A 14,515-nucleotide genomic window follows, 5' to 3' on the forward strand; every position below is an offset into this window, starting at 1 on the left:
AAAAAAAAAAAAAAATTCAACTGCACACAGGTGTGTTGCATCAGAGCCTAACTGACCCAAAGGCAACCACAGCCCGATTGGACGGCTCCCCGGAGTCCCGGACCTTTAAGACCAGAGGGCAAAGGTAGGAATGATCACTTGGGTCTCTCTGCACACATCATGCGGCAAACTCTCTGGCATGATGTACTTAAACGGGCATTATTTGAATATATGCAGTGAAAGTGACATATTCTTGACTAGTCTCATTAAACTGTCACTGACAGACGTGAAGATATGTGCAATACTACATACATTAACAAATTCATTAAAGCGACAACTTTGGGACCACTCAAGTGTTGTTGTTGTTTTTTTTTGCTGAGAAAGTGTTGTTTTCGAGCTTTCGGCACCAGAAAACCAGATGGTGAGCTTTGTGGAGCAGCATCAGGACAATCAAGTCACGTGACATCCCATCCCTGCCTTCAAGGACCGACGGACACTTAAACAGCTTGACGCCGTGCACGATGCGAACATTAGCGGCTGTCACGGGAGGACACTTGGCGAGGATTCTGCTTTATGGGCTGTAAGGTGACGTCCTTGTCTAGAGTAATATGTCACATTTGTGGGTGTCACTCGCCGCTGATAAAAAAAAATGCACATAAATGTCCTCTACAAACATTTGGAATTGATGACATGCTGCCCCTTTTTTTATATATATGTTTTAAACTCTTTTCACCCTGTCTTTTGTGCAAAGTCACTTGTTGCTAGGCAGATTGAATCATACTGGAGACCAGATTAAGAAACTATTTTTCCTGAGGAAATAATGAAAATAGAGTAATCAGTATCAGTTTGAAACTGTCAACATTATAAAATGCTAATTTTTATAGGCAATGTTGTCAGGAACATTTTGATGGTCTTTAAATTTCATGTGGCAAAACGTTAACCTCTGTTAATGTTCTAAAGTAAAATCTCGGAAGCTCTCAGTCGTAACATTGCATTTTTTTTTCTGTCCATCCCACAATCCTCAGTGCAGCTTTGCTTAACTTGTGTGAAGTCTCCATACTGCTAATTATGGTGGCAATTTAATCATATGGCTCCACCCACTCTCATAAACTTTAAAGAGAGCTACATTTAAAGCCAGTATGTGCCAGCATTAGTCAAAACACGCTACTCTGACTAAGATTGTGTTTGTGGAATAAAAATTAAATAATGATAAATTGGTAAGCCGGCACGGTGGGCTCAGATGGAAAAGCGTTGGCCTCACAGTTCTGGCTACCCGGGTTTGATCCCGGCTCCGCCTGTGTGGAAATTGCATGTTCTCCCCGTACCTGTTTTCTCCGGGCACTCCGGTTTCCTCCCACATCCCAAAAACGTGCAACATTAATTGGACACTCTAAATTGCCCGTAGGTGTGATAGTGAGTGCAGCTGTTTGTCTCTATGTGCTCTGCGACTGGCTGGCAACCAGTTCTGGGTGTACTCCACCTCCTGCCCGTTGACAGCTGGGATAGGCTCCAGCACTCCCCGCGACCCTCATGAGGATAAGCTGCAAAAGAAAATAGATGGATGGATGGATAAATTGATGAAACGGGGGCCATTTTGGGCAAAATCATGATCATCTATAGACCGGAAGGGATGTTGATGCGACTTGAGGAAGTTGCCTGCTGATATCGCGCGTCATGGAACTCTGTCGGAATGTAAAAGCATAATAATGAGCTTACACATCAGCATGTTAATGTAGATATTGATGTTCAAGATCATGATTTAGGGTGCATTTTTGTAGCTGTAATAAATTTGAATTGATAATTCTCTTTGCTTAATATCTCCCAACTAATCGTTTTCTTAAAGTGGGCAGAAAGTAGTGAACACATGTCACATTTTGGCAAAGTCGCGCTTCCTTAATAAAAAGACCTAAAAATGGCAGTCCCCATACACGAGTACACAAAAGTAGATACTACAGTTCCAACTTTTTTTAATCAATAATGAGGAGGAGTGGCGCATGACATCAGCCAACACAAGTTACCCCCAACAAATGTCGAGAGCCTACGTAAATGCCCGATGACGTGAATGTTGTTCATCTTTGCTAGCGTTGCACCTTTGCTTACCAAATCAGAATGACATCAAAATCAGAAGACAGATGGTAAAGATTTACGATACATCCATGCATTTTCTTAGCCGCTTATCCTCACGAGGGTCGCGGGAGTGCTGGAGCCTATCCCAGGTGTCAACAGGCAGAAGGCGGGGTACACGCTGAACTGGTCGCCAGCCATTTGCAGGGTACATCGAGACAAACAGCCGCACTCACAATCTCACCTAGGGGCAATTTAGAGTGTCCAATTAATGTTGCATGTTTTTGGGATGTGGGAGGAAACCAATGGAGCCACGGGGAGAACATGCAAACTCCACACAGGTGGGTCTGGGATCGAACCCACTACCTCAGAATTGTGAGGCCAACACTTTTCAGCTGATCCACCGTGCCGGCTAAAGATTTACTAAGTTGCTTAATTTCACACTGGATGCGTGGGCAGGCACTCCTGAGCCAATTATCCATATTACTGTATACCCCTATAAAACCGTTAAATTGTGACTTTTAGTGAAATATACGTTACATGAGACAGGCCCTCGAGATGAGGTCAGTTGGACCGTGACATCATCCCCCGCTGGGCGTTCCCACACATCAGCAATCCTCTTCCTCTCTTGCTCTCTCGCCCCCTCCAACTCTGCCCCTCCCTGCACGCTTTAAAAGCGAGCCAAGAAGCCTCCGTGGCTCCACCGGCTCCCCCGTCGTGAAGCCGCCGCTCCTCTTCTCGCGCTGAGCCCAACGTCCGGACGACAATGTGACCGCGGGGTCCGGCTCCAAGTTCGATTTGATGGAAAGCGAGCATCCGAATCCCGGTGGGTGTCTTGTGCTGTCACTGCGCATGCGATTAAAAGTTCTCAGAATCTGTAACGAGTGTGCTCCACTGAGGAAAGCATGTTGCTGTTATGGAAGCGTGCGCTCATATTTATATTTCCTTCAGTTTTAGGAAGCACTCCAAAGCAGATGAAGGGAGGGAAAAGTGCTCTTTGTGTATTTTCAGTTTAACTTGTTGCACCTCGAATGCAAAGCTTCTGGGAATAATCCAGTTGCATTTCCTGTGTGTGTTTTTGCGTGTGCGTGTGTGTCTGGTTGTGCAGTATTGATTTCGCTCCTTCGGAGGACTAATGCATTCTACGATAACACGGTACTGCCTCTGCGTCTTCAGGAAGATGGGCTATGGGCAAATCCTCCACAAGCGCGGCCACAGTGAGCAGCAGCTTCGCCTTAATGTTGGAGGACTTCACTTCGAGGTGGACGGAGGCACGTTGCGGCAGTTTCCGCACACGCGTCTCGGCCGCCTGCTGCGCTGCCGGAACGAGACGGCCATCCTGGAGCTATGCGACGATTACAGCGCCGCCGACAGGGAGTACTACTTTGATCGGAATCCCCGGGTGTTCCTCTGTGTGCTCAACTTCTACCAGACTGGGCGCCTGCACATGATAGAAGACGTGTGCGTGTTTTCCTTCAGCCAGGAGATCGAGTACTGGGGCGTCCACGAGTTCCACCTGGCCGACTGCTGCAGCAACTGGTTCCACGAGAGGAAGGAGTACATCCATCACCGGGACTGGGACGCCAGGAGCGAGGACGGCCGGCAGCCCAGCTTCGATTCGTCTCTGGCGGAGTTGTCGGCGCTGGATCAGGACCTGGCCAAGTTCGAGGGCGCGTGGTGCGCCCAGTTCCGGAGTTACATCTGGCTCAGGCTCGAGGATCCGGGTCACTCCCGAGCGTCCAAGATCATCGCACTGGCGTCCCTTAGCGTAGTACTGACGTCCATCATCGCCATGTGCGTCCACAGCATGCCCGAGTTTCAGCACGTGGACGACAACGACAAGCCCATCGAGGACCCGGTCCTCGCCATCCTGGAGATGATCTGCATCGTGTGCTTCTCGGCCGAGTTCATCATCCGCTTGTTCGTGGCCCCCTCTCCCAGGAAGTTCCTCGGGAACCCCTTGAACATCATCGACGTCGCCTCCATCCTGCCCTTCTACGCCACCCTGGCTCTGGAAAACGCAGACGAGGAGGCCGCTGAGGAGAACGAGGACATCCAGAACGTGGGGAAAGTGGTGCAGGTTCTCCGCCTCATGAGGGTCCTCCGAATCCTCAAACTGGCTCGGCACTCCATAGGGCTGCGAGCGTTGGGCGCCACCGTGCGTCACAGCTACAACGAGGTGGGTCTCCTTCTTCTCTTCCTCTCCGTAGGGATCTCCATCTTCTCCGCCCTTATCTACTTTGCGGAAAAGGAGGAGGAAGACACGGACCTGGGCACCATCCCTTCCGGTTGGTGGTGGGCCACCATCACCATGACCACGGTGGGCTTCGGGGACACCTGCCCCGTGACTCTGGTGGGGAAGATAGTCGCCACCTTGTGTATCATCTGCGGACTTTTAGTGGTTGCGCTACCCGTTACCATCATTTTCAATAAGTTCTCCAAGTACTACCAGAGGAACCAAGCCATGGAGAACCAATGTATCCCCAAACCGGAGAGACAGGACCCGGACCTCCCCTATTACAACATCAGCGACTTGTTCACCGATAAGGTGTATCCGTTCCTTGAGGGCGTCACTCTCAGGAACAGCGTAAGCAGCGGTGGGGACAACACGGACGCCTCGAGCTTACAGGACTTCGACATGTACTACGTTGATACTCGTGAAAACTCAAATACCGAACTGTGAAATGCCGCGGTACTTTGACTTGCGATTTGTTTTGAACCCGCGATCACATCTTTAGCATTAGGTGTTTTCTGGAGATACTAATTACATTTTTGGACCTACATGACTTTTCCGTGAAAACGTACACAAATGCATCTTAGTGATCGAGTTCCCTTTTTTGGGAGCTTCTTAAACAACTTGTCTTTAGAGTTAATGCCACTGGAGAGAACTTTGTCATGTTCTTGCAATACACCGGAGGCATCTGTGAGCTTGATTGCCGGGATGAAGCAGCCATTTTGCGTTCACTTCGTAGCCGACAGCCAAATAACTGCTGTTATTTCTCAGCTATGAATGAATCTGTGTGAATGTGTCAACTATTGCATGTCTTTACGGTTATTATGATTGTATAAAGACAAGAGTGTACATGGTTTGATGAGTAGTTTGGGTCATTTTAGCACTTGTATCTGGGCAACACATCAATTTTCCAACGCACGTGATTTACATGAAGCTATTTGTCTTTACTCTTATGCACTTTTCTTTTTACTGTGATTTAAAAAAAAAAGTTTATTTCTTTTTAGGCCACCACCGTTTTTTCCGATCAATAAGGACTGCCTTTACTATAAATGCCCAAAATTTAAAATCATCAGTAACTTCTCTGAAATAGTAATTTCGCCATACCACCATTTAAAAAAAAAAAAAAAAAAAAAAAAAAAGCTAAATAGAATGTCGTTACCATTATTGATCAAATTACCGTATTTTCCGCTCTATAAGGCGCACACCTAAAAACCGGTAATTTTCTCAAAAGACGACGGTGCACCTTATATATGGATCAATACTGAGCCTTTAGTGCAGGTCCATCTAACGGATGCATAACGTAACCCCAACCTCTACTGTAGCGTCTATTCTATGCGCCTTATAATGCGTTGCGCCTTAGATATGAAAAAAAGTTTTAGAATAGGACATTCATTGAAGGTGCGCCTTATAATGTGGTCCGCCTTATCGTGCGGAAAATACCGTATATGACAATAACTGTTGCAATTAATAGTTTACCAAACAGTGTCATTTTTCTATAGGAACAACATGGATTTCAGTTCATTTCGCTGGGGATTATTGATTTGTTATATTAGTTAATGAAGTCGGGGGAAGCTTGTACACGGAGGGAATTAAATCAATGTACCAATGTATTCCCAGCAAGAGCTTGTTGTGTTCTTTTTTTCCACCAGGCCCCCCCTAAAAAAAGGAGAAAAATAACCGCAGCATCATTAAAACATACGATCCCTCCCAGCCACAAGGGAATCACCTGAACGTTGCTCCGAGGCCCGAAAGCCCATTTTCTACTTGACAAAACTCCAATGATGCATGCGGCAGGCTCCTAATGTTCGTGTTGTTGTTTTTTTTCTTTTCTGCTTGATCTGCTATTGATTTGTCCACTCGCTCAGAATCCAGCATTTGGCGTATGGCAAAAGTAGCGACGCCGCCACCTTAACCCTTGATTAGTTGACACGTCACTGATTGCCTGTAAATTTGAAAATATGATAACGCATTCATTTTGGACGGCTGTTTTTTTTTTAAACTCATGTTCATATAAACAAGAGACTCCTTGCAATAATGTCATTCAAATTGTCCCACAACATTCACGGTGGTTACTTTAATGATTTCCTTGGGTCGTGACTCTCTAGAAATGAAGTCATCTTAAAATGACGTGAAAGTGATGTTACCTGACAGTTATTGACATCCCCCCCTTGATAGCACCGTCTGCTTGAATAAACTGCAGTTCAACCAAAACTACAAAAAGACTGGTACCTTGACTTACAAGTTAAATTTGTTCCAGAAAGCTTGGTAGAACCTCAATTTTTTTGTCTCAAAACACAAAGGTAAAAGTCAACCAAGTGACGGCGCACAATTCAGAAATCGCACAGTATGTTTATTACTGACGTGCACTTTAGTTTTTCAATCTGTTTAACGAAATGAGTTTCTTTTCATTCTTAGAATTAACCTGAATCAATTAGTTCTAGCAATTAAAATGAGGTACACATACAAATAATCTGCCCAAATTGGACCATCCACCCTGCCCCTTCCTGATTAATCATTTTATTTTAGTAAAAAAAAACTACTAAAAAATATACAATTACAATTTACTAAAAAATACTAAAATAAAACATATGACAATGACTTTAAAGTAAGCAAAGTTACCTGATGTTTCCAAAAGATTATTTTGAGTGATTATCCTGCAGTGTGGGCTGTTTGATTTATTTATTTTTCCTTTCCAAGTTGCAATATCAGGTTGACTCTTCTTGTGAATACAGTGGACCCCCACATACTCCCAATTTGGAACCCAGGGGACTAACGTAATTGTTGTTTTGTTGTTTTTTTTAAATTCTTTTCCAAATTTTTACAATACTGTATTTAAAAAAAATCTGATTACATTTTTTTAATACCTTCCAAAAAATATTTTTTTTCTTCTGAGGTGAATATATATATTTTTTTCATTTTTATTATTTTGCTCTGCAATCAGTGCTGACTGTCTAACTCCCCGGGTTCCTCCGACCATTCCTCTATCGTTTGGCTGTGACATTATGTCCCCCGACAACGGGGGTAAGTTGACTCATGTGCTTGTTTTTATAATCATAGTCCACAATAACAATTCAATTTTGAAGTTGAGCCTCCTCACATGATTTTACATGGTATAAGCTATCACCTCGGTATGCTTAATTCATTTTGGCGCATGCATTGGACACACCCACAACGTCTGAGAGCCGAGAGGTTACGCTTATTATTAAAATTTTGAAGCCTGATTTTGTAAAGTGTAATTAGCTTTTTTATTAATTTTTTTCCATTCAAATTTTGTAGGTTTGTTCACATTACTCCCATCTGTGGTGTGTCAAATTTACATGCCATTTTTTTTGGGCCCACTTAGTGGCATCGACCATTATTGCATGGATATGAGTCCATCCAGAATATTAAAATTATGAGTCTGACCACACATTATACTTTTTCTCTTATGCTCGTGCATACATCCCTATCATTACAGAATTTTATCAGACCAAAATTAAATCATATTCATTTTTTTTGTGTGTGTATAGCAGTGTAGTGAATCACCTTAACTCTCCAAGTAGTCAAGTACTACGCCTTTATTAGTGGAGTCATAATGATATATATTAAAAAATATATATATACTGTGTGTGTGTGTATATATATATATATATATATATATATATATATATATTGCTCAGTGGTTAGAGCACTGGTTCGTATCCCACTGGGGGCCTCCACTCCCTGAGAAGGGTTGCGTCAGGAAGGAATCCGGCGTAAAAATTGTGCCAAACATATATATGCGTTCATCTGAGATGACACGCTGTGGCGACCCCGAAAGGGACAAGCTGAAAGAAACTTACTTTATATATATACACATTACAACTTTAAAACCAACCTTCACTCATTCACATGGATACTCTTTAGTCATAATAATAATAATTCCCTAAAATAATGGCTGAACTTAAAATATTCTAAATAAATAAATAATGATTACATTAATTATATAAATAAAAGAAATATTACTTATTTTTATTTTTCCATATTTATTGATTCATAAAATTGAACACCCAAGAATTAGCAGTCCACAGAACATGTGGTGAGAAACTTTTTTTCTTTTTTCTTTTTTTTTTTACTGTCATTTAAAAGGGGTGTCACCTGAGGGCCCAACATGGATGAAAAAGTTGAAGCCACATCTGAATCACTGCTGATTTACGAGCCATAAAGCTAGAAAATGAAATTGCAAAAGCGTTTTACATTTGATAGATGTATATGGTTATCTTTAGAACTCCTTTTCCGTCTTAATAAATGTCTCTATGTGCTCATTTAGAGCGAGAAACCTCCAGTGGGGAGGATGAAGCCTTCTGGGGATCGGTGTGAGGGGGGCACATAAATGCTCAGAATTCAGCGAGCGATGTTACTTTGCCCTGAACAAATGCGTCGTCTTGAGTGGACGCTTACGGGCACGGCGGTCACGGTGACGCCGTATGTAATCTCTGCCAGGAGTCCGAGATGATGATGCAGCAGCAGCAGCTCACAGTGATAGCGTAACGTCCCCCTCCGCCATTACACTGGAGCGGCCAAATGCACTAACTCGCTTGAGAAAACAACATCATACGCTTAACGTACATATATTGCACCATTTCCCCTGCAGCTTATGTCACTGATGTTACACTTGTTGCAGTCTTGACTACAAATTTGTACTCGTGGGAGGCAAAACTAAGGAAAGAAAACCAAGAGATGGTCCGAAAAATGTATGCATGTAATGTGTCGAACTCTGCGTTGTGTATTTTTTTTGGATGATGAATGAGAAGACACACACGTTGGCTGATCTCCACCTGGTTTAATCTTCTCTCCGTATTATAAAAGAGACACATTCACAGATGTTCCCAGATTTCTCTTCACAATTACTCTCAAAACTCTTATAATCTGAAGTCTCACAAACAAGAGGAAGTCGTCCCTCCCGCCACACGACAAGTGCGGCTTCAAAATAAAGCATGCAGCCTACTTCCTGTGTTTCTCAGATCTTCCACCGACAGTTCAACGGCATTTCCCCCCCTACAATGAACATTTTAAAACACAAAATTCCTCATACCATCAATGACATTGAAAAGAACAAAAAAGAATGAATGACAGAGAAAGTTCTGCCTTTCAAAATAAAAGTGCGCTTCCACGTCCTGTTCCTGTTATAGCGCACAACATCACACCATTTCATACGCATTTATTTTTAAACATAATTGACATTAACACCTAGCAAAACTTTTCATTGTTACACTATTTGCATCAACTCACTTTTGGGAGCACCCTCACAATTTGTAAGAATTTATTTTTTGCAAGATCCATCTATCCATTTTCTTTCGCCGGTTATCCTCATGAGGGTGGTGGGAGTGCTGCGGCCAATCCCAGCTGTCAACGGGCAGGAGGCGGGGTACACCCTGAACTGGTTGCCAGCCAATTGCAGGGCACATGGAGACAAACAGCCACACTCACAATCACACCTATAGGCAATTTAGTGTCCAATTAATCTTGCATGTTTTTGGGATGTGGAAGGAAACCGGAGTGCCCGGAGAAAACCAGGCAGACACGGGGAGAACATCCAAACTCGACGCAGGCGGGGCCGGGATTTACCAGCTGCCCCACTGTGCCGCTACAATGCAATATGTAATAAAATATTTTTACATTTCTGTCCTATACCGTTCATAAGTTTATTTTGCTCAAGGAAACTTGTTGACATTAGGCTCGAGTGACGCGTCATCCTTCCATAAACTCCAATCAAGTCGAAACCACCCAAGATGGAGGACAAGGAAAGCGGCGCGATGAAAGGTGTGACAGCGCAATTGACTTCCTGTCAGCTACGCTGTGCTCCATTTCACGACGGGCAACATCAGAAAATCAATAACTTTTATTTAAGCCATTTCGTCACGCGGGATCATCGTCAACGCTGTATTCGCCCGCCGGACTTATTTTCAGGCAGTTGTTGATGTTTCTCCGGCCGCAAGTCTGGAAGATATTTCCATTAGTGTTCTTTTATGAGGCGTCGTTAAAGACTTTCATGGCTCATCAACAATGCGCAGTAACAATTCTTTTTTTTTTTTTTTACAAGCCAAAACATCCGTCTTGCCTTGGGAATTCTCATATGACAGACATGGACTCCTGCCCGTCTCATATTTCTATTTTTATGCAGCGTCTCGTTTTTATTTAGTATCATATTCTAGCCCACGACATCGAGTTAGCTTTTCACAACGGGCGGCTCGGGCTTCTTCACAGCTTGCTCTCCACTGAGTGAAGTGCAAATGCGAGATGGGGAGTTTTCCGCTGGGGATTTACCCAATTTGATCCGTCTCTTTGTACCGCTGCTGTCTCGTCAGGATTTCAAAAACTATCAATACTGAATGCTGTTGTTATCCGGATGCAAATTTGGAATCTGATTGGTTAAATAGGCGGCGCAGTTCTGAGGACCCGGGTTCAATCCCGGTCCCACCTGTGTGGAGTTTCCAAGTTTCCATGTTCTCCCCGTGCCTCTGTGGGTTTTCCCCGGCACTCCGGTGTCCTCCCACATCCCAAAAAACATGCAACATTGATTGGACACTCTAAATTGCCCATAGGTGTGATTGTGAGTGTGACTGCTGTCTGTCGTCATGTGCCCTGCGATTGGCTGGCAAGCAATTCAGGGTGTACCCCGCCTCCTGCCCGTTGACAGCTGGGGTAGGCTCCAGCATTCCTGCGAACCTTGTGAGGATAAGCAGCTGAGAAATTCGATGGATAGATGGATGGATGGATGGGTTAAATAAACACATCCTTGGCAGATTACTGTAATTCCCGGTGTGACGGTCTGAGCGCTCCCCGCGTGCTGAAAAGTCTCCTTGTGATTAATGCGCATGCGTTACTAACAGGGGAATTCTGGGTACGTAGCTGACGCTTGGTGGGAAATCTCCCGGTCTCACAGTTCCCCTTCTTCTACATTGAGGGAACTAACATACGTTATAACCTAACTGTATCCTAACCTTAAAATTAAAGTTGATAAAAAGATGTACACATATATGTACGTTCGCTGTGTTTGTCTTTCCGAGACATCCAGAGCAAACATGAACACTCGGTGACAAGTTGTCAAGGGGCACATGTTGACGCATGGATGGGGATGTTTCAGATTTGCCGGAAGTTTACAAAATATACGCGCATGCGCGTTATTTACAAGAAGACTGCTCAGACTGTCATACTGGCCTACAGAGCGCACCTGGTTGTAAGCCTCCGTATACATAAAGAGTTTAACGCTCGCGCCGCGCTAGCGTTAGCACAGCGCTCGCGTTAAACTCTTTCTGTGTACGGAGGCTGATGAAAAGGTTATGTTAGGGCAGCAACCTGCGCTAATAGTTCCAAGTAGAGCAGGGGTCACCAACGCGGTGCCCGCGGGCGAATGGTAGCCTGCGAGGACCATATACAGCGCCCGCGAGGTATGTTCTAAAAATACCATAGGCCACAAATTGTCACTATTACTTGTGCTTTAAATTCTGAATCTGACTTGCTTACCTAAATTAAAATTTTAAAATACCTGTAATGTCATTTCCTACCATAAATTAAAATGAAAATATTTGATGTACGTGTCATGAACTGAGTCTGAAATTTGCCGCAAACAGGTCACATAGCCCCTCACGAAGTAGCCCTCAGCCTCAAAAAGGTAGACGTAGAGGCTGAAATCTGATTTGGTAGAGTGAAAGCGAGAGTATTGTATTGTATTTTGCTGTTACAAAAAAAAAAAATTGCTACCGGCAAAGGCCAAACCTCTATGGATTTATACGCTGGAGGCACTGGGCATGTGGGAAATGGAGTATGAAGAACATAGTTTGGGCTGAAAGCTACGATATAGCTCAGACCAGCACGTCACTGTCGGCTGCAGGCGTTAAGTAAAAGTCGTATGGGTGGAATGGTCCACATTCGAGAAGAGCAATAAGTCATAGGGAGGTAAATGCATCTTCACCTCGCCTTGGACTCTGGGGAGTGACTTACCCGGTAATGACATTGGAATCCTGATGTATTTCAATTAGCCTCAGGGCCCTTTCTACATTAAAGTCATCATTCAAGCAAACCAGCACAACCACATAACACAGCTTCTCGTGCGCGGACGTGCGTGCATCACGGCCTCTTGTTTCACTTTACACCAGACAAATTACCAGCAATCTGTGATGTACACTACACATTACTTTGTCTTGATCAAATGAACTTGAGCGAAAATGGTCCAACAGTGTCTCTCACTCCGTTTCCTCCGGCTCAATGTGCATTTGTGTAATGGATTTGTGAGAGACGCGGGAGCCGAGCGATGCTGGGCGGTCCCCAAGTGGCCGCGAAAAGTTGCTGGGCTGAAAAACATCCAGTTCACGGCGTCGGCTGCCGCGGGTTTTGCTTCTGCCGCTGCAAGTGATGGAGCACTCGCTATCCGGGGAGAGCCGCAATGGTGAGAGCGGGAATCTAATGGAGGCAGTAAAAAAAAAAAAAAAAAAAAAAAAAAAAAAGAAGGCCAGGCGGCTCACGCTTTGAATCCCGCTAATGAGTCCTAAAGACGGGAGGAAGGATGAGAAAATAGCAGCGAGCTGAAGAATTGGTTGGCAAGTCTGTCTCGCGGTAGAGAGGTCTGAAACTTCTGAACGTTTGCATGTTCTTCGTGCGCCTGCTCTAGTGGTGTACAGGGGTAGGGGGGAAGTGGAGGTTTTAGTGGCCATTAAAAGGTTTCACAGGCGGCACGGTGGATCACCTGGAAAGTGTTCTGAGGTCCCAGGTTCAATCCCGGACCCGCCTGTGTGGAGTTTGCATGTTCTCCCCGTGCCTGCCTGGGTTTTCTCCGGGCACTCCGGTTTCCTCCCACATACCAAAAGCATGCAACATTAATTGGACACTCTAAATTGCCCATAGGTTTGATTGTGAGTGCGTCTGTTTGTCTCAATGTGCCCTGCAATTGGCCGGTCACTGCCCATTGACAGCTGTGATAGGCTCCAGCACTCCCCGCGACCCTTGTGAGGATAAGCAGCTAAGAAAATGGATGGTTGGATAAAAGGTTTGACGCTTACTGTGAAAATGAGTTTAAATCTGAGAATTACATGTTGTGTATGTAAAACACACCACTTTGTCTTCCCTAGCTCACTGCTAACACAAATAAACGCCATAGATAGACTAACACATTTCTTATGCAATGTAATCACTCTTTAACAAACCGATATTGGAATTGTCCATCAATGCGCAATAGAGAGACAATAGATGAATGCTCACAGGGTTATATACCGGTAGTTTGTCCCTCTGTAGTTGACTGAACTACACTAGTTGTGCGGTCATACTGTCCCCGGTGGCCAAGTTGTGCACACGGCAAAAGTTTGCTTTGAACAAACTTCATAAAGTTGACTGCCACAGTAATTGCAAGTCTTGTTTTAGCTCACTTCGGTATGTATGACATCATTAAGCGCTAACCATGCAATTGTGTCCAGTCAGCCCTTTTGGGAGCGCCAATAAATGTCTGTAATTCAAAATCAATGAGAATCCATGGCTTTATTGAATTCATAAATGTCCTCCCTGGACCCCAGTGTGCATTACGGTTTTACCCACCGCGGTTTTCATTTCACGTCACTTGCTGTTTCCACACGAGTAGACATTTTTATCCTCCATCTAATTTAATTCGAACAACTGATGGGGATAATCGATCATTACCTTAACGGGCGACGTTTGTGTTACGACCGCATATGCTGAACGCTTAAAAGAAAGCAAAACTTTTCAAAGGGCTCGCTCGGATCCCCTTGAAAAGTTAACATTGCGGCGTCATAACATTGGCGCTATGACGACACTCTAAAAGTCACAATGTGAAATAGATTAAAGCCAATCACGGTTGCAAAGTGAGGACGCCGCACACGCTTCTCCCGTTCCCTCAAGGTCGCTCCGGCCATAACAGTTTAGACATTGCCAAGGATCTGTTACACGGAGCGTTGCTTTTCCCGTCTTAAATGGACGTGGAGCCGCAGTGAGACCAAAAGCCAAAGACGTTTTAGTCAGTGACTAATTGGCCAGCACAGTTCTGGTCATGCCCCCTCTTGTGATGACTGTGATCAGCCAATAAAATGACCTTGTGAATAATTAATTCATGTGGACTTTTAATTCTGCCCACAGGGGACTCGAATTTGCAGCTTTTGATGGAGGTTCTGTCAGGAACCAACGGTGCACGGGCGGACCCAAATGTAGGACTCCCAGACGAGGACATGATGTCCAGTGGGTTTTATTATAAACGAAAGTTGTGCACGACAACAC

The 14,515-nt window shown here is 44.4% G+C and overlaps 1 protein-coding gene across 5 annotated transcripts; it reads left to right on the plus strand.

The window, feature by feature from the left end:
• On the plus strand, positions 1–5,130 carry kcns3b (potassium voltage-gated channel, delayed-rectifier, subfamily S, member 3b). 5 transcript variants are annotated; one of them, XM_061812565.1, is made up of 4 exons: positions 1–124; positions 364–559; positions 3,220–4,222; positions 4,295–5,130. In XM_061812565.1, exons 2-4 carry the CDS (start codon positions 501–503, stop codon positions 4,724–4,726), a joined length of 1,494 nt encoding a protein of 497 aa, XP_061668549.1. In that variant the 5' UTR covers positions 1–124; positions 364–500; the 3' UTR covers positions 4,727–5,130. The 5 variants fall into 5 exon arrangements, with proteins under 5 accessions (XP_061668549.1, XP_061668550.1, XP_061668546.1 ...); XM_061812566.1 differs by having other exon boundaries at positions 2–124; positions 3,220–3,420; positions 3,523–5,130; XM_061812564.1 differs by adding an exon at positions 2,721–2,869 and having other exon boundaries at positions 4–124; positions 3,220–5,130.
• Positions 5,131–14,515: the final 9,385 nt, after the last annotated feature.

Source organism: Syngnathoides biaculeatus, chromosome 23 (assembly GCF_019802595.1).
Source record: "Syngnathoides biaculeatus isolate LvHL_M chromosome 23, ASM1980259v1, whole genome shotgun sequence".
In the NCBI taxonomy this organism is placed as follows: Eukaryota; Metazoa; Chordata; class Actinopteri; order Syngnathiformes; family Syngnathidae; genus Syngnathoides; species Syngnathoides biaculeatus.